This window comes from Periplaneta americana, chromosome 12 (assembly GCF_040183065.1).
Source record: "Periplaneta americana isolate PAMFEO1 chromosome 12, P.americana_PAMFEO1_priV1, whole genome shotgun sequence".
In the NCBI taxonomy this organism is placed as follows: Eukaryota; Metazoa; Arthropoda; class Insecta; order Blattodea; family Blattidae; genus Periplaneta; species Periplaneta americana.
The window spans coordinates 59,591,590-59,612,519 of NC_091128.1; the positions used below are offsets into that span (position 1 = coordinate 59,591,590).

The 20,930-nt window shown below is 36.7% G+C and overlaps 1 protein-coding gene across 1 annotated transcript in view; it reads left to right on the top strand.

The window, feature by feature from the left end:
* The window catches only part of LOC138710486 (uncharacterized), a 157,018-nt gene that overhangs the window by 128,660 nt on the left and 7,428 nt on the right, over positions 1-20,930 (top strand). Inside the window, exons 20-22 of the mRNA XM_069841415.1 lie at positions 7,055-7,293; positions 12,492-12,564; positions 16,435-16,646. Coding sequence (XP_069697516.1) covers positions 7,055-7,293; positions 12,492-12,564; positions 16,435-16,646 — 524 coding nt within the window. The remainder of the gene's footprint in view (positions 1-7,054; positions 7,294-12,491; positions 12,565-16,434; positions 16,647-20,930) is intronic.

Sequence of the window (20,930 nt, forward strand, 5' to 3'; positions counted from 1 at the left end):
CCTTTGTCCCTTGTGGCAGTTCACTAATGGTGAGAATACTTTTGAATTTCCAATAGAAATATGCAACAAGTTAACAGAAATAAAAGAACTGAAAAAATAGAAAAAAGATGCTACCAAAAGTGAATCAATATTGACAAAAAAAATCAGAGATTTAATAAATCGATAATAAATTTGTAGGACCAAATGAAGGAAAAATTGTGTTATTCCAGAAGAAAATAAAACATTATGATGTGATATGAATTGTATATATAATTTTTTTATATAATTAATCTGGCTTCTGTATAACTTTTCTGTACCGGAAAATACATCAATTTTCTCACTCAGTGAATTGAAGTTGCATAACGTTTAATTTGTAATTCTCCAGAATAGCTTCACTAAAGAAGACCTAAATTGTATTTTGTTTCACTAGCTTCTGAGATGTATAAAGTTAGAAACACGTGGGTTTAGTTTGGATTCACAAATACCTTCAACATAAAAAAACGTTCGATACTGAACTGAGTGAACTGCATAATCTAGTGCACTGTTGTAACTTCCACTTGTTACTAATTAGACTAGGCGCAAACTTAAGCCTATCTAGCAAAACTGCTTTAAGTAAAAACGATTTTGCTTAAACATGCTTGAACATGTTTTTTCAATGATTAATATAGGAATGCCGCACACTTATCTATCACGATTACAAAAACGCTGTACACTGTAGTACAGCATGTTTACGTAACTTTAAAAATGATTGAGCAAAGAGCAAAAATGCTGTACAGCCCGATTAAGAACGATTGAGCAAAAAGGAAAAACGCTGTACAGCACGTTACAGCAAATTTGAGCAGAGCTGGAATTGTTCGTAGCACAAACACTGACCATTGTTTGAAGGCAAAACATTTTGTTGTGCGCATGCGCATGGAATATGCAGGTGTCCTGTCGATGTGGCTTGTTTTGGCGTGAGATTGTTACAGCCTAGCTGACATACAGTTTTCCTGAAGTTCTTTTCATGGAAGTATATAAATTCATTAGGTTTTACAATATTATAAATACCTGCTATCGTTTGAATAAGTCCTATGAGTTATTTGCACTGTAGATTATAGAGATCTGCACGACTCGAAATTCTTAGGCCCAATCTGAACCCGACCCGAGATTACCTTATAATTATCACCCGAGTCCGACCCGAAACACGAGATTACCTTGAAAAGACACGGAGATATACAGAATCAAAGCAGTGGGTTTAGAAACAAAATGAGCTACTTGAAATTATTTATTTTGTTACTGTCAGCAGACTGGCAGATAAAGCAGAGGCCAGGGGCCGCAGGGGTCAGGTACAGCTGCTGATAGAGATATCACTCCAGTAGGAAAGAGTATGAGAAATAGTAATCTACCAGTCTCTCAGGTAAAACAAATAAATAATCAATGTTCTGTGTCTATGACAGTAGAGACGATACAAATGCCATTACTAACACTAAGTCGAACTAAACAATAACTTAGCATAGGTATCGATAGTCTACTGGTGTGGATAGGTGCCGGGTGAACGTCTAATCGTGCACGCATTAAATCCTTAGTATTATTCTTTTTTACTCAGTACATAAATAAGCGAATATATTAGTTTCTTTAAGGCCCGAGCCCTGCCCGAACACGACAAGCATCCTCCATCGCCATTGCGATTTCTGTTTCTGCTTCTAGTATGCCATGGCACTAATGTTCTCAGAAAAACAAACGTTTTTGTTTCCTGCAAAAATGCTCAAATACAATATAAAAACTTGTTAAGCAAAATGTTTTTTGGTAAAACAAAATTGTTTTCGGTTACAGCAAAAACGTTTACGCTTTAAGCGAAAACGTTCCTACTTAAAGCAGTTTTCCTAGATAAGTGTGCGCCCAGCCTTACTAATTATCAACATAACACTCCAAAGGTCTAAGACGAATAGGGATATCCTGAACTAGCACCAACAGATAGCGCGCGTGTACTTTGAGGGATGCGCTTTGCGTGTGCATTTGTTTTCCGGTATATAAACATTGAGGATTTACGTAGTATATTAGTACATTAAATACTCTTAAAAACAACTCAAAATGCCAAACTTTTGTTGTGTTCCTATATGTAAAAACCAGGGAAAGCCTTTTGTCTTCATTCAGGTCCCGAAATATTCTGAATATATGCTTTAAACCTTAAAAATTTAACTAATTAAATTGCGCTTCGAAAGTGCTAGCAAATAAACAAAAATAACTGCTTCAAGTAAGGAATTGCTGGCTACAGTTTCATTTTGGAAGTAAGAAAATAAAAATTGATAAAAACATATGCAACATCAAGTTATGTTAGCTTAGATTATATTCAGTACTTCTCCGAGGTTTACGCCTGCAGTAAACGCTCGACTAATTTGGATGTTTATTATCCAGGACGATCCATAGTGAAATCCATTTCGTGAATAATGTTTTTAATGTGCTGTAGACTAATTAATTATTAAATCTATGTGTTTACTTCAAAATCATCCTATATAGTATTGAAAACTGCATGTCCTTAACCTACAAAACACAGATATAATCGTGATACTACTGCGATCATATTATATGATCTTATCAAACAATGCATTTGATCTTTCTGCAACTAGAGAAAAAAATACGAGGAATTCAATCTCGATAGTCCGTTCCCTATAAAAAAACACATTGGTGGCTGCATGTCCTGTTTTTAGCATACGGTATTTACCATACTAATGATTAAAGATTTAATATTCACCTTCGACAAAGTTTCTATGTCTTTATTTATTATTTTTTTTATTCGTGCACCTCGTTCTCAAAGTTCTCGTTTAGGTTTTTGAATATTCAATTTACTCGTACCTATATTCTGCATATTGCAGAGTTTCCCATCCATCTCTTAAGGGAAATCGTTTAGTATTTTACAAGTTTAAGCTATTATTTATTGTAAATTAAATTAAATTAATTATGAGGTAAGAAAATATTGAATTAAATTAAGTTATGCTAGATTATACAAAATAATTATAAATATAATTTTCATACGCACAGAAAACCAGCAAGCGGGAGAACATAATTAACTGTAACATTTGGCATAATATAGCTCTACAACATGTTGTGCCGCATGGAACGCTTCTGACATCTAACGGTAAAACTTCGCATAAGATATTCCTATTACATGGAAATGGTCAGTTTCCCTATTAATGTGTCCTGGACCTCTCGAGTGTTATGTCTGGAACAAGTGGTGGGGCTACAACAGTGCATTAGAATATTTAGTTAACTATCAAACGATTTTTATGTTGAAAGTATTTGTGATTACAAATTATAAGCATGCGTTTATCACAATATACAGTCCACACCTGTGGAGTAACGGTTAGCGCGTCTAACCACGAAACCAATTGGCCCGGGTTCGAATCCTGATCGAGGCAAGTTATCAGGTTGAGATTTTTCTTAAGTTTTCCCTCAACCCAATATGATCAAGTGCTGAGTAATTTTCGGTGCTGGACCCCGGATTCATTTCACCGGCATTATCACCTTCATATCATTCAGACGCTAAATAACCTGAGATGCTGATACAGCGTCGTAAAATGATCCTTAAAATAATCACTATATACATCTGACAGAATCCAGTAAAGTAAAAGAAAATTAAGCTTTCTTTGGTGTAGTTTTTCTGGAGAAATAACGGATTTCTCACGTACGACACAATTCGATATCTACGGCATTGCTCGAAAAGCATTAGCTTGGCAGGAAGGCAGCACTCACCGATTGCGCATCTGGCTGCCTCCCCTGTTTCTCGTAACAAGATTAATCTTGCAGGCGACTTAGCTGTAAACAGTGCGTATTACTCAACCTCGTTCAGTTTCGTTTGCTGTGTGATTGAGTACACGTTTATTCATTCTTATTGTGTGTAGTTTCGTTCACTATGTTACACACAAGGGAGCGAGTGTTTGTGTTGAACTATGCAATAACAGAGTCGATGAGGAATATCAGCTTGCTTTTATACATAAATTTCCCGGCGCACATGTTCCCAATAAATTGACGACATGCAGATTATTAGAAAAATTTAAAGACATTGGATCCGTGTTAAACATAAACAAAATAGAAAACCAAGCATTCTAACCGAGGAAAAATTAGACGAGATAGAAGCGGCCTTTGAAAGAGGTCCGAGAAAATCGTTTCCTCGTTTAGCATTTCAGTGATTGTGATTTCAACAATTTCGGCAGTCGAAATTCGTCAAGTGTTTAATAATGTGTTCTAAAGGTGACAGGCTTCTCTAGCAGAAGAGGACGTAATTTTGAGCACCTTCTGTAAATAAGGGTAAGCTTAATCTAGTCACATTACTTCTTAGTTTACGCACAACACAAGGGAGATAAGCCCGACCCTAACGCGGCAACTGTGCTATAATGTTTTCGCTGTAAGAAAAATTCTAATGTAAACATAAGCACGGGGCTGTCCTACCCGTGATTGGCTCCCAGTCGAAACACTCACATGACGCAGGAAAATATAGTTCGTATTTGGAAACCATAATCTTGTATTATTTGAAAATAAAAAATTGAATTCTAGTTGTTAAATACGATGAAACATGTAACTTTACTCATATGTAAAACGCTATGTAAAAGAAATGTTACTTTTATATTTTGTTATGTGCTATGAACGCGGATGAATACCAACAGTAATACCGAGGTAGTCTGTTCTTGTAACAAGCTGGCGTCATATGAGCTCGTAGTTGTTCACGTAAGCACGTGGTACTAAAATATGGCTTCTGCATCTTCGGTGTGTTTGGTTATTAAGCATAAGAGTAGAAACCCTCTCAAAAGCGGAGAAGAACAAATAGTCTTAAATGTATATAAAAGTTACGTGAGTTGAATCCAATGATATCTATTCAGAACAAGTCAATCGGACCGCATATTCCAGCTGGAAGGGATAACTGACGCTGTTGTGGACCGTCTCGTCATAAATCCTGCCGACGATCTTTGTCCGGCAGCGATTGACCTTACACCTAAGATTAAAATAATTTAATCACTGTAATTATAAAGTAAATGTTTTCTAAGCAAACGAATGTATAGTAGTGAGGTTAGGCCTACTTGATGAGTAACTGGAAATGTTTAACATGAAACAGAATGTACAACAGTAGGAGGGAACACGTACTTAGAATCTATGGCGCCAAACAGCGGCCAATGAAGCCTCACTTCAGTCACGTGCTATTGTTTACATTAGGATTTTTCTTACAGCGAAAAGATTATAGACGTATGTGGTAGACGTGCCGTGGGAGATGTGGGCAGGCGATTGCGTCGTACGTGATAAACCCTGTACTTATCTTTTAATTAATGGTGAGTTCATATTATGAAATGCTTTACCCGATCTTGAGAATATTACATAGCACATTCCTTCTAGATATTGTCTAGATGGATATAAAATGGAATCAGTTTGAGTATTTCAGCAGAATCAATATTATTTCTTAATGGTTTTCTTAGAAATGTCGGGTAAATGATTCTTCTGTCATTGAGTATGTGCAAACCAAAAATTGATCTCAGTCTAGTGAGAACTTGAATGGAAAGGATATTTTAATGTTTGATAATATAGGAAAGTAATGAATTTGTTCTGTATCAACTCAATTGAGTGTACGTTGTTTTTGCAATGAAGATTCCAAATTAATGAAGCACATTCCAACTTGCTTCTATATGATTGTAAAGTACAGTGGAAGCTCTTAACTTCGACAGAAATCAAGTTCGACATCCTATAGTTCGACTGTTTACGTAGGAGAATTAGTCACGCCCCTATACAGGCACTAATAAATGGGTTTACCAGTTGAATGGAAGTTGGTCTGTGTCTTGTAGTGATACTTTTGCTAAAGGAAAACAGAATATTTTATTGATTAGGACATCCATATTGATTACTGATTTTAAATTAATAACCTCTTCTTTTTCTATTTGAGAAGTGTGCCGTTTGTGAGACGGAACTGTCGAAACCCACTGTGGTACTAGAAGCGCATACACAAGTCTCGGGGCAGGCAGGAAATGCAAGTACAGTACTGTATTCGTTGTTGGATAACCAATAAGGATTTGTTGTTGTTGTTGTTTTCTAATGCCAGGCGTTTGACAATAAAGTCATTTGACCTCTTGCACTCCAATATTTTTCAAAGATATTATCATGACCAGCCACTGAAGCACAGATTTTGAGGTGTTCCGAATCCATTTCTTGGTTTGATTTGCACAATGGGCAGTTAGGGGACTGATATATTCCAATTCTATGCAGGTGTTTGGCCAAACAATCATGGCCTGTTGCCAATCTAAATGCAGCTACAGACGATTTTCGTGGTAAATCGGGAATTAACTGTGGATTTTGATGCAGAGAGTTCCATTTTTTCCCTTGGGATTGAGTTATCAAATTTTGTTTGTTGAAGTCTAAGTATGTAGATTTAATAAATCTCTTCACAGAGTAATACGTAGATTTAGTAACAAGTCTGTAAGTAGCAGTGCTGCCCTTCTTTGCTAAAGCATCCGCATTCTCGTTTCCCAGGATTCCACAATGGGATGGTATCCATTGGAATACAATTCTTTTATTGAGTGATATTAATTGAGAGAGCATTTTAGTTATTTCTGCTGTTTGAGATGAAGGTGTGTGTTTAGAGACGATTGATAGAATAGCTGCTTTGGAGTCTGACGATATAACTGCATTCCTGCATAAGGATTTGTATTCATTTCACCTGCCACACCCACTACCCTTATTGGTCAGAACTTTCATTTCTGTTCTGTCGAACTTAGGAGAGTCCACTGTATAGTCAAAACAGGTGGTCGCGTGAATAATTTCGAATTACAAACCCCAGTGATTTGTAAGCAGAATTACTAATTGTTAAAATGTGGGATTTGAAAGTTTAATTATTGTCAAAATTCGATACCCTAATTAATTAGCTATTAATTTAATTAGACAATAAACCACACCCACACGACATACGCTATCTGCTTGCAAGTTGCTACAAGTTAACATTCAGATCCGAAAAGTGGAGTCAAGTTGATCACTTGCTGGTGTGTTATTATTGAATCTTCTGAAATATATTTTCGTTCATATGTTTGCTATATTGTGCAGTAATAAAATATTGTGATTCCAGCTCCTGACATAGTCGAGGAACTAACTGTATACAAGCGTGGTCGTCGCATGCTGGGCATCCGATGGGCTTCTCCCAAGATGACGTACGGTGATATTGAATCGTTCACAATTTCCTATCAGAGAGAATCTGCTGGTTCTCCTATGAGTAAAGTATTGCAGCCGACTCCATGTGCGGCCTGGCCTAATCGCTTCTGCCATACAATAAACAACCTGATTCCAGACACCAAGTACACTGTGCTAGTGAGTACAGCCTTATGGGGAGTGTGAAAGTTCTATCCCGTTATTGTTAAATTTACAAAATTCCTATCCCATTTTCTCTGGATTTATTCAAGGTAATGCAATTAAAATTTTTTAGAGTATTAATTCATATCTTGTGAATTCCTGTCTGTTTTCATCAATACACCATTATTGTAAATATAAGCGTCCAATTCCAAAACTGTCTAAATCCATTTTTTTTAATTGAAATAATGGCGGTTTCGTCATCTACCTAAATGTCTCTAGCAAATTTCTAATGAATGTTGTGCCTAAATTCCCTCTTTCCTTCCATAAATAAGCTTCAAATATGACGAACACTGCAAACAATTAGGAAAAAAGTTATCGGTTTTTGGCGTTTCCTGAAAATTGTTAAGAATGGATGTAGACAGTTTTGGAATTGATATATATATATATATATATATATATATATATATATATATATATGATGTTTTTGTCTCTTTTGTTTCTTTCTTTTAATTTTTATTTCTTAATATGTCATTATTTCCTCTAGCCTTACTATTGTAGAGACACATTACCACAATAATGTTATGGACAAGGGAGGTAAAAGTTTCAACGTTGTGGCTTAAGCAATTCCTGAGGAAATGGGAAACTTCCATGAATTATTACAGAATTCAATACCAAACAAGAATCGACGTCATAGGAACAAATGCTGCCATGGTATGCAGCGTAGTTTTCACTATAATGCAAGACAAACCACAGCCTTCTAGAGTAAATAATTTCTTAATCATTTAATGTTAGCAGAACTAGTGCTCACGAAAACAGAAAAATGACTCATATTATAAAGCATAATTTGAAAAAATATTAAAAATTCTTCGAATAAACTAATATTGATGAATAAACCGCGGGAGTGTCGGCCCTTTACCATCAAGTTAAGTATGACTGGAGCGTTCCGTGGCGAGTGTACTGAACTCTCATATAAGTAACTCACCGTGCGTGCTTCAGACGCAGTCTTGAGTATATGAATTGCATACATACAATAATCATACATTTCGTACTTATCTCATTGATGCGATGTCGACGGAATTTTTTTTTTTTTTTTTTTTTTTCTCTCCCCACAATAAGGAATTACAATGTACAACTATGTACATATATAGCTTATCAAAGGAGAAACTTCTGCGTTTAACAGTTAGAATATATTTGTATTGCGAAAAGCTTCTTTAGACATCGCGTGAGGTTAATGGAGCGTACATGAAAAGGCTTACATTTTCATTTAAATTTTTGTCCTGATTTTTCACCAAACTGTTCAACACTGCATAGCCATTTTTTATTACACTACGTAATTTGTCACTTACCTTATCAGGATACAGTCCTTGGAGTACCATGTTAATAGTTTCCGATACGTTCTCAATTAATTTAATATACCCAGACATTTGTAGACCAGACGTTTTCAGTTGAGTTATAACTTGTGGCAAGTTTCCGTAATTATGAATTATTGTAGATTTCGGTGCATATTTTCTGAAATCAGGGATTTTGCTGTTGTAATGCCAGCTGAATCTTCGCCATCTAAAGCATGAATAACTAGTTTGACAGTTTGACTTTATTGTAATGTTCTCCGAAATATAAGGCAGCTTCAAGCAGGTGCCCCAACTTGAAACTACGGATTGAGGTGGAAGGGGGAGATCTGGTGCAATTTCTCGAAATTTTAATATTCTTGAAGGGGCTTTGAGAAATATTTTTTTAATAATTAATAATTACATCTCTCCCCTCTCTTCGTAATTGAGTTACCATAAAGCCAAATGGCTGGTCTCTAAATTGAGACGATTCAACAAGGCTCATGACAACAATCACCTTCTACCTAATAGCCAAATTGGCTAGTCTCTTATATGAGACAACTCATCCTGCCTAAGGTATTCCGTGGTTTTCCTAAGGCGTAAGACAAATGTTGGGATGAGCCCTATAAGAAATGGGCCATGGACCTATATGCCCTTCCCCATATATATTCTCCTTTTCTTGTAAACGACGTATACCCTAGTTCAGAACCTATAAATTGTCTATTAAATGTACGAGGTCACTCAATTAGTCGCAATTTGAAAGGACAGGGACCTCTCAAATTGCAGATTTAGATTTCACGGCGCTTCTTCTGACGGCCTTCACTTACCTTGTCATCGAACAACAGATGACAGAGTCTTCACGACTCCACTTGCACTGCGAAATGGCTAAGCCCCTTTCATGTGCAAGATAACACCTGCCATCCTAACGGCAAACACCAGCCATCTCCTACTCGCCCCGTCCCGTGATCCCTTGATCACATTTCAGTCCCCCTCGCGTATGTGGTACCTAAGAGGTTACGTCCATTTTCGGTTATCCCCTTCAAAATTTTCTAGAGCTCCTTCAGTGGAGCAGCGTAACCCGGAGTGAGACTAGTGGCCAACAGGCTTGGAGCTCACATACTTAGTTTCGTACAGCCCCCAACCCCTTGCAAGGACGCGTTATGCGTACCTTTAAATTTTTCCTCCCAATTATCCCCTTTCGATTTTTCGATTCGATATTTTTTTTCACATACACTATAAAACAGTCCACATCGCTATATAAAGCACGAATAGCTTCAGCAAATCTATGCAGTCCGTGCGCCAGACAGATTAAATGCACCATGTTGGAATACCGCTCTTTAAGTTGTTTTGCTTCCTTAATAATGCATGGAGCTGCGGTCAGGGCATAGTTGCGCCCCAAGGTCAGATAAGATGCAGCAGATAAAAAAGGGTCCCTGTTTTGTGGGCATAGTTGCGCCCCGTTCCCATCAGGTAGAGAAAGGGGCATGGCATAGTTGCGCCCCGATGAGATAGGTAGAGAAAAAGACATTACGGAAACTCGAGCCTTGTAATCAACCAATCATATTGAGTTCTTATTCGATTTAGTATTCATTATCGATACCGTTGAAATGAACACCATGAAGTTGGCAGTGCTGTACTTTATTAACTGTTTTTCTACTGTTTATGCAGTGATTATCAATAGCCTACCGTTAAAATTAACACCATGAAGTTGGCAGTACTTTATTAACTGACATATTCAAATGAGTGAGCCGTTGGAATATGGGGTCTGAGCAGTCTTGACATTTTATTAGTGATTTTCACACCGTCTGTGGCGTATAGTGAGGTTAATTTAAAATGAATGTTAAGTTCAGTGAAAAGGGTAAAGAGTTAATAAGTCACAATGGTTCTAAGTTTCGATTTTCGAAACCCTGTACCGTAGGGTTAAGATATCGATGTACAAACAAAAAATGCAGTTCATTTATTGTGTGTGATCGATAAAAAAAGTGTTATTTTAAATACCAAAATTGATCAATGCTAGGCCTACCTGATTTCAATGCAGCTACCACTAATGTTTTAAGTAATTTATTTATTTTATGACAATCACTTTCGTGTGTAGGCTACTATGCCCATCGGGGCGCAACTATTCCATGTCCCTTCTGGTACCTGATTTCTTCGAGGCGCAATTATGCCATGCCCAGGCCTCCCAATTGACCGCGGGGCGCAACTATGCCATACCGGGAGCTGCATCAGTGACGAATAGAAGTACATTATATTTAATCCAGTCCGGCCTTAAAAGGCGTATAGTCTTATAAAAAAATTGGACAATAGTTGCATGGTTTACCTTTTCCAATTTCTCTGAAGTTAGCACAAATTTTTCCCTACACAGTTCTCGGAAAGTATACCGACTACCACATTTGCCACATATCTACTACTTACGTCTGTAGACTCAACTGAAACCCATATATTTTCTAATTGTTCACGCTTTCTCGAATTTTGGCAATCGTATTCTGGTACGAAATCGGTAAATATTCTTTACTTATTGTTGCTTCTCCTGGAATATGTTGATTTGTGTATTTTTCCATAAATGTGGGGATTGTCCAAAGTTTTGAATGGAATGTTTGTGTGTATCAACATGTCACATAAGTCTATATTGAATTGTGACCAACTATTTGAACTCGATTGGTTCTTGTTTGAATTTCGCTCAACATTTTCCTTGTGTGCTTTACTATTACATTGTCTTTGAAAATAGTACTTCTTAGTTCCTAATAATCTGAAATTACACACGACACATATAACACTTTCTCCTTCTATAATAGCCTAAATATATCGCGTCCGAATTGTTCCACTAAATTATTTAGTGTTGCACTTCGTGAACGAGTTGTTTTAGGCATTGTAATGTGTGTCATTTCATACACGCAACTCTTTAGTATGACAGCTAAACACACTCTGAATGTTTCGGGTTCGATGCACGGATCAGTAGGGCGAAAGGCGAGAGAGAATTACGTCATACTCTATACCCGTCTGCATAGTCAAACTGCAATCGCCGTATTAGGGCCCGCACTCCCGCGGTCTATTGGTGAAACATATCAAATTAAACAGAAAATTCGGAATATTAATATGCCATAAAATGAATTTTTTTTAAGGAAAACACTAAAAGAGAAAAGCAATCAGCAGCGAAGTCTGTAGCAAATAATGGCAATCGTAACATTTCACTGACATGGGAAATTTACTAAAGTGGTGCACTTGATAAAATCACTAACTGTCCGTCCTCCTTTCATTAAAAGCTCGCTTCTGCCGATTCTGAACGGGCAAACATAAACAACAATTGAGGGGTTTGGGGGAAAAACGAGGCAGCTCCAATTTTTTTCATTTTTGAGTTATTTATGCACAGAGGACATTTGGTCGAAGAACCAAGTAGTTCCAAGAATTACATTCATAGTTATAATGCATTTTGAACCTCTCTCTTCTGTACATGATTATTGTTTGGCGATAAGTTTTTCTTCATTAACTCGAAAAGTACTGAATTGGAACTGCCCGGTTTTTCCCCCAAACTCCTCAATTATTACACTTTAATGACTCATAAAGAACTTAAAACTACCGTATACAATGTTACCACCACGACCAACATCATCAACACTACCAATAACACAACCACTATACACATTGCAATAATACGTACAATCACTAACATACTAACGCTGTCATTATTTCTACTACAATCAATCTACCACCATTACAACCATTATTACCGACACCATCGTCATCATCGCTAACATGACTTACATTTTAGGCGTTTTAAATAAGCCAAGTTGCAAAAATAGGATAATGAGCATGATGAAGTAATATGAAAGTGTCTCACAGAACAATAAGCATATATCGGAACTATTTAAAACAATAAATTTGTTGTCGCAGGTACGAGCTAGAAATGTGGCAATAGCAGAGGACGGCGTTCCAGCCTCAGTCAATGCAGTCACTAAGGAGAGTTGTGAGTAATGATCAGAACAAGTCTGTCTTATGGGTATTCTTTTATTCATATGCCACAAGACATGGTGTTTTACAGGTATTTTATACAATTTCAATTAGTGATCTTATTGTGGCTTTCGTGGTAAAACTTCATACAGTATCAAGGTATAGGTCTATTTAAAATTTCCTACCTCAAAAAAGTAATGTGTAGCTATAAAAATGACCATTTTCCTTCAGTTCAATTTTTTATATACACCCATCACTATCATATTTTATACAACACATACTTAGGGCAGCTGTAGTGAACTTCAGAATAATCATTAAATTTTCTTGAGGGTCTCTCTGCCCACTTTGACAGTTTCTTTTTTTAATTTTACTGGTATTTGTTAAAATTAATATATATATATATATATATATATATATATATATATATATATATATATATATATATTATTATAATGTACCGAAGTACATATGATATTTCCATGCAGATATTCTGCGTCATCGTACGATGAAAGAGTAATGGAACGGAGAAAAATTCTCTCCGGCGCCGGGATTTGAACCCCGGTTTTCAGCTCTACGTGCTGACGCTTTATCCACTAAGCCACACCGGATTCCACCCCGGCGTCGGAAGAATCGTCTCCGTTCCATTACTCTTTCATCGTATGATGACGCAGAATATCTGCATGGAAATATCATATGTACTTCGGTACATTATAATAATATATACGATATGCGTAAATCACTTCGTGATTTAAGACGGCGCTTATTCCGTCGGATCCCGGCCAACTAATCACTCATTACGAGTGCACCTCAGCACATGTGTGGATTTCGGTCCTAGGTTCATAGATGTCTATGACGTAGTGCAGAGGGCGGCCACTAGAGGGAACCCGAGAGTTGGAACTTAAAACTGAGACGATTCTTCCGACGCCGGGGTGAATCCGGTGTGGCTTAGTGGATAAAGCGTCAGCACGTAGAACTGAAAACCCGGGTTCAAATCCCGACGCCGGAGAGAATTTTTCTCCGTTCCATTACTCTTTCATCGCATAAAATTAATATAGCCTAACTTTTTGTTTCTAATGCTGCAGACATTAATTTTTGACTAATATGTTCAGAATTGAACATTATACAGTCTGACAGTATGGTTCCTTGCTGACACGCTTACAGACTGCATTATAGAATTTAAGACTTATTGTTCAGATAGGCCTAAACTGAATTAAAAACCCTGTTGAGAACTGAACATAAAACTATATAGCATCAGTTTGTTTGAAATGCTTCATAACATACTACAAGAATTTCATTATGATATGCTACTGGATCTAAATGACAACTTACTGACAGTAGTATGGGATGAAAATAAATGTAAGCAAGACGAAGACCGTGGTTATCGGAAGAAAAATAAAGAAGGTAAAAGTGCGAATTCGAAATGAGCAGTAGAACAAGTTGACAGCTTCAAACAGTTTGCTTGTACTATAAGTAGTAACATGAGCTGCTGCCAGTACTTAAGTCAGAAGAAGACTACAGAATAGAATGTTTTATTTTCGCTGGCAGAATTAAGGCCATCCATAAGGCCTTCTCTTCCACTCCGCCAGCTTTAATCAGTACAAAAGTGACATACATATTTCAATTATGAATATTTACAATACACCAAATATTCTTCAGCAATATTCTTCAGTTAAGTTTTAACGACTAGTACATGTTTATTTAATTTGATATAAAACATATGCGAAAAAGTAACGTAATTTATGAGCTAATGTAACTCACTTGAGTCTATATGCAATATGTAAGGAATAATAATTAAGTTGAGATAGCTAGTTCGTTAAATGATGAGAATTAGTAATGACAAAAGAAGCTATTAATAGAAAAAGGAGCATATTCTGTGGAACCCTGCAAAAATAACTTATGAAATGCTAGTGAAATACTTTGCGTGAAGTGAGGCATTCTACGGGCAGAAACATGGATATATTATATTATTCCATACTTTTCCCAACCACTATTTTTCTCAATATACTAGCTCCCAAAATCCATTTTCCCAATACCAATTTCCCAAAGCATTTTATCCCACTATCTGTACTTCCCAGTGTTTTTGGTCCCCAAAACCTACTTTTCCCAATACTTTTTTTTTTATGTTTCCCAATACGGGTTTTCAAGATTTACGAAATAAAGTAGTGATTAATGTGTGCTTTTATTTACAACTTTCTGAAAAATTTGTAATACAAAATTGTGCCCAAATGTCCGTAGATAATCATCCAACCTTTCTTCTTCTCTGAAGACGGTATACTCACTAACAATATTTTGAATACGAGCTTGAATGTCGAACCACTTCTTTTTTGGTTTGTTGCGTACCACTTGACCTAATTCCATCTGCGCAATCGTTGCCTCTGTATCAGCTTGTTCTTTAACGAATTCATTTAAGAGTCCATAAACTGATGATGGTGTTTGCCGACTACAATCATAAATCGGTTATGCCACCCTTCGCTTATGTTGTTCGTGCGGTGGTGGCTCAGTAACGTCTCCTCATAAGCGTTCCAACTCTCGGGAGGGTAGCGCGGCGGTAATGCAGCCCTGCGACCTCTTCGCGGACGTGATATATGAAACCATGTAGTATAGTAATTTCTTACCACCTCTCGATGACGCAGGAAGTTTAGGTCCATCCATTTTTAAATCCGAAACAAAACTTGTAACTATAGTTACCATCAATACAGAAGAATACAATAGAAGAAAGGAACAGCGTAATAAAGAAGGAACTTGTAACTAATACGATGAAAGAGTAATGGAACGGAGAAAAATTCTCTCCGGCGCCGGGATTTGAACCCGGGTTTTCAGCTCTACGTGCTGATGCTTTATCCACTAAGCCACACCGGATAGGACTTCGGTCCTACGTTCATAGACATCTATGACGTAGTGCAGAGGGCGGCCACTAGAGGGAACCCAAGAGTTGGAGCTTAATCTGAGACGATTCTATCCGACGCCGGGGTTGTATCCGGTGTGGCTTAGTGGATAAAGCATCAGCACGTAGAGCTGAAAACCCGGGTTCAAATCCCGGCGCCGGAGAGAATTTTTCTCCGTTCCATTACTCTTTCATCGTATGATCACGCAGAATATCTGCATGGAAATATCATATGTACTTCGGTACATTAAAATAATATATATTGTAACTAATAGTTAAAAGTGTGGAAGAAATCTGGTTTCGGAAAGATGAATATTGGTAAAAATGTATTGGGAAAAATTAAGTGTGGGAAAAGACTTTGGGAACAGTAAATTGGGAAGAGTATGGAGGAATGGGACATTACGACGACGTGAAAAGAAGCATTTGAAATGTGTATATGGACAAGAATGGAGCATGTGAAATAGACAGACAAAATAAGAAATGAAGCTGTGCTAAAAAGAGTGGGCGAAGAAAGTATAATGCTGAAACTGATCAGGAGGGGAAAAAGAAATTGTTTTGGTCACTGGCTAAGAAGAAACTGCATACTGAAGGTTGCACTGAAACGAATGGCGAACGGGAAAAAATGTTCGGGGTAGAAGATGATGTCAGATGATAGACGACATTAAGATATATAGTTCATATTCGGAGATTAAAAGAAAGGCATCAAATAGGAAAGATTGGAGAATGCTGAGTTTGCAGTGAAAGGCAGAACATTATGAATTAATCGAGAATGGTATAAAAGTTACGTTAATTTGAATGTCAACATAGACTAAAAGTCTAGTTTTAAAATAAAGGCTTCTACAGTTCTATATAAGACCCAGCCAAGACTGTGCACCCAGTAAGTTATTTCAGTACTTCGATTTGATAATGTTGCATGAGGAGTAAAGGAGGTTAGTTCTGCGTGGTTTTGAGGACGAAATACCTAACAGCTTTCTGTATATTATGATTTACATCTGTTTGCAGCTCCAGAACCGCCGCCGTATGTTCGTATCGAGTCCCAGAGCCAGACTGATCTCGCCATCGAGTGGGGCCTGCCCAACATACTCAACGGAGTCCTGAGATCATTCCTCGTCAACGTGGAGGAGACGGACTCGTTCAACGCCACCGACTGCTGCCAGTACTTCCCCATACAGGAAGTGGCTGTGCAAACTGAGCAGGCCAGCTACCGCATCCTGGTAAAAATACTGGCATCCGAAGGCTTTTCTATTATGTCCGGGTCAGCTTACTTCATACCCCAAGGGTGAAACCTAACCATTTTTCCCCCATTACTACAAATGTTAGTGGATTGTGGTGATTTTCTAGTTTGCAGGATGAATTTTCTTTTGCCAACTTCGTTTCGAATTCCGATACTGACAAATACTACAAATGGTAGTGACTTTTTAACTGATATGTTGGCAGCTGAGACAAACATCGACAATATTTGTCGGTATTGGAGTTCCATGAAATTAAAATTGTACTAGATTTCTCAGCCGGTTAGTTGCAGTGAAATTTGAACAGACTAATAATTAATATCAGTATTAATATTAATACATAATAGTTATTTTATGTGTTGCGTTACGGTTATAATTCAAGACTATAGTCAGGTAAGTTTTCGGAGTTTAGGCCTACTAATAATTTCATGTGGTCAAACAAAATACATTTTTAGGTTAGGTCTCGTGAGTCAATTGTTTAGTCAAACCAATGAATTTCGTATTGCCAGACAAAATACTTGACATGTTGATCCCTTTCATGTACAAATTATTGAATTATTTAGAATAACCTTCCAACATAAAGTACGGTAAGTAAATAAGTCATTTAGTATATAGGATCGTGTGATATCTGGTAACAGTTGGCAACATTGACGAGACGCAATATTTATTGTTTAGGAACTGTTCTTATGTGACCCCACTTACGCCTTATGAAATAGTCCGGCTAGGATCATTCCCTACAAGGGAAAAGTTTTGTGTGAATAATGAGAATTATTTAGTACGAACGAAGGAGAGACTGCGCGTAGTTCTATATTATAACTGTTAACTTTCCCAACTACAACTGTGTCTATTTAATGAAGGCAAGCAAATACCGGTACTGTATAGGGTGGAAGTGAAATAGCATTGCAGATTTCCAGAGCGAATAGCTCACGCATGTTATATACAACAAAAAATTATAATATCATATTGGTGGAAAGTTCATAGTTTAAAAAAGTCCCCCCCCCCCAAATGTTTAATAATCTCTTATTGGGTAATTATTACGAGTAGGGTCCTGATTTTTGTCCATATCAATAGAAAATGTAATAAAGAATAATTTATCCCTCTGGCGTATTTAAATAGCGTGAATGGATTTCGCGTAAATTTAATTTTAAAAACCTTTAAATTCAAGCCATTGCACGAAGAGAGCCAGTGGCAACGTCTCGACAGAATGCAGATTACGTACGGAGACTCACCGAGTTCGTTGATCTCTTACATCTGTACCACGAGTAGAGTGTATTAGTGACGATGTTGCTGGACTGTTCAAACTTCAAACTTAAGTTTCTAATTAATAACAAAACAGGTTTCATTTACGAGTACCCTATCGTCCCTTTTAAGCTGCAAGGTCATTTCACTTCCATTCTATATACCGGATTTTCAAAAGCTACGTATAAACTGAATGAGGACAAAAAAGCATCGACAAGTCAAATATTGTATTTAAAATGGAATATTCTTATGGAACCAAAGCATTTTGTTGTGCAAGTTATAAGGCCACGGGGAAGATTTTTAAACGACACTCTTTAGTAGTTTTAATTTAATCTGAAATATCATATTTTTATGCAGTTATTTCATGTGCTTTATCATTTTGGTCGTGATTACGGATTGGCTTAGCTTTTCCAGGGCTGAACCCGGGACGGTTCGCATACTTTGATCCATTATGCGCCCAATATAGGCTATGTGATGAGAGCCCGGATTTATATGTAGGCCTACTAAAAGTTAAGAATGACATCTAGTATAGTTGAATTAATGTGGTTAGGAGGGTTTTCAAGCCTAATTCACATGACTCCGAAATAATAGAGAACTTAGTCATAAGTACTGGACAATGCATCTTGTAAACCGCGCACTAATTTGTAAGTGGAGGTTAGGAGGATTAAAGACCTTTAACGGTACCAAAGATAAATACTGATTGAAAGGAATGACGTCTAAAAAGATTGGAGGTCGTACCTATATATATATTCAAATTCAAATTTATTTATTTATTTAATATACTAGGTTTACACTACATTAGGCATTGCATCCCGAAAGAGCAGAAGCTCGTGCTCGGGCGCAGTTCAATCTACTTATATAAAATTGAAGAGTGTTCATTCAGCACAATCATATTAATATATAGTAAAATACAAACCATGTAATAACATATACAAATATAGAAAATACAAAGTACACGAATATTAGATTACAATTTTAAATTCAATTAACTTAAGAAAAGACAAAACAATTAAATAAGTAATCTTATTTGTTTCCTAAATTTATTTGTGTTAAGTGTACTTAGTTCAGGGTAAGCTCTAATTAATGCATTATATATTCTGGGTCCAAAATTTCTGCTGTGTTTTAATCCAGCAGTTGTGTGGCATTTGGGGTTGATTGGAAAGAAACTGTATTTTTGTCTCGTATGGCATTCATGAGCATCAAATTTAAATTTATTGTGATTTTTATGGAAGTAAATCAGCAATGTTTGTTTATAAATTTGTTCTATGTACACCAAGTTTCTGAAAAATTAATTTCGTTGGGTAATCAAAAAGCTTATATATTATAAACGAAATCCGATAATTATTTTTTGGAGTAAATTTAAAGATGCAGTGTCGACTTTGCCATTCCTCCCCAACCTAATATACCATACTTAATTATTGATTGAAACAGAGCACAGTACGCAGAACATAAATAGGTAAATAAGAACGTAGAATGGAAAATTTGTGGATTATTTTACGCAATCTGTTACACTGGAAGGAGATAATACATGATTGTCCCATTTTAAATGTTGGACAGAAGGCCTAATAAGGACAATAATAATACCTAAATATTTAACTTGTGAGAATATATGCAAAGCGTGACATGTGCAATTAGGTAAGTTACAATCATGTATTTCTATTATTAATTATTTTTAGTTGTTCGAGGCCATGTGATGTTAATGAAAATGGTACTAAGTTTGTTCTAGAAACGTTTAAAGAAAGTAAGTGAGCATTCAGCCATTCTTTAATAATGTTAATACCACTGTTAGAATTTGGTAAGTTTCATTCCAGCTCGAACCGCTGTTTGTAAACTTTACCGAGTAACAATATTACGATTTATTACTTATATATAAATCAGGGCTCTATCATTGTCCAAGTCCGACAGGTAGCCTGGGTGCATTCGTGAGTCCGATTCTGACAGGTAGGCCATCCTTTGTCAGCACTGATAGAGCCAGGACCCATGCGCGGATGAGTAGCTTGATATGCCACAGGGTCCGGAGCCCCAAACCCTTCCTGAATCAGCATCGTGAAATCTACGCTGACAGGTGGTCCATCCTGTCTCAGCCCTAACAGAGGTAGGCTCCATCCACATACAAGTAGCCTGATAATTCCTAGGGGTCCGGAGACCAAAACTCTTCTTATATCGGTATCAGAAACCCTTACTACCCCCAAGACTTCACCCCAGCCTATTTTGCTAATGTAGATAATAGATTAAATGAGAGGGAGATGGAATGCGTTGGTAGAATTATAAAGGAAAACGGGAGTATCCCGAGAAAAACCCTCTGCAACGTCTGCCTTTTCCACCACAAATTCTATCAGGATCTGATCAGAATTGAACTCAGATACTAAGGTAACAATTTTATTGTGATACATTTTGTTAGTTCTTCTGTTATGAAAGTAGTGTTGTATTGATGAAATCACATAAAACATGAATATCGTAACAGAAGATGAGAGAATTGAGAACCTGATGATTATAGGCTCTGGTAATGAGGCATACACAACAAGGGGTATCGGTACGGAAACTTTTTAATTAAACTCGCCAAATTGGTCATCAATCAGCTATCAAAAAAAAGTGGCCGCACTCGTGAACAGCGAATATTTTCTAAGTCCACTTCGGATCACGGTGATGTTACATGATGCATGATCTTGTAGAAGTAGTTTCAGAACTATGGAGTCGTTTGATATCTTCGTCTCGTAGAACAGTGGTACAGTACTTATTTGATGATTCGAAGGTTGCGAGTTCAAGCTTTGTTGAAATCATCATGTTATTTTGTTATCATTCTTTATCGATGTAAATAACATTAAAAATTATCATTTATATTCTGCTATCGTTATATTTTAGAGATATAAATAATATTCAAGTTATTTACATTTTGTTATCATTCTTTAGCGACATAGATAATGTTCAAGTTATAATTTATATTCTGCTATCGTTATTTAGCGACATAAATAACATTGAAGTTATTTATATTCTGTTATCGTTCTTTAACGATTTAAATAATAATCAAGT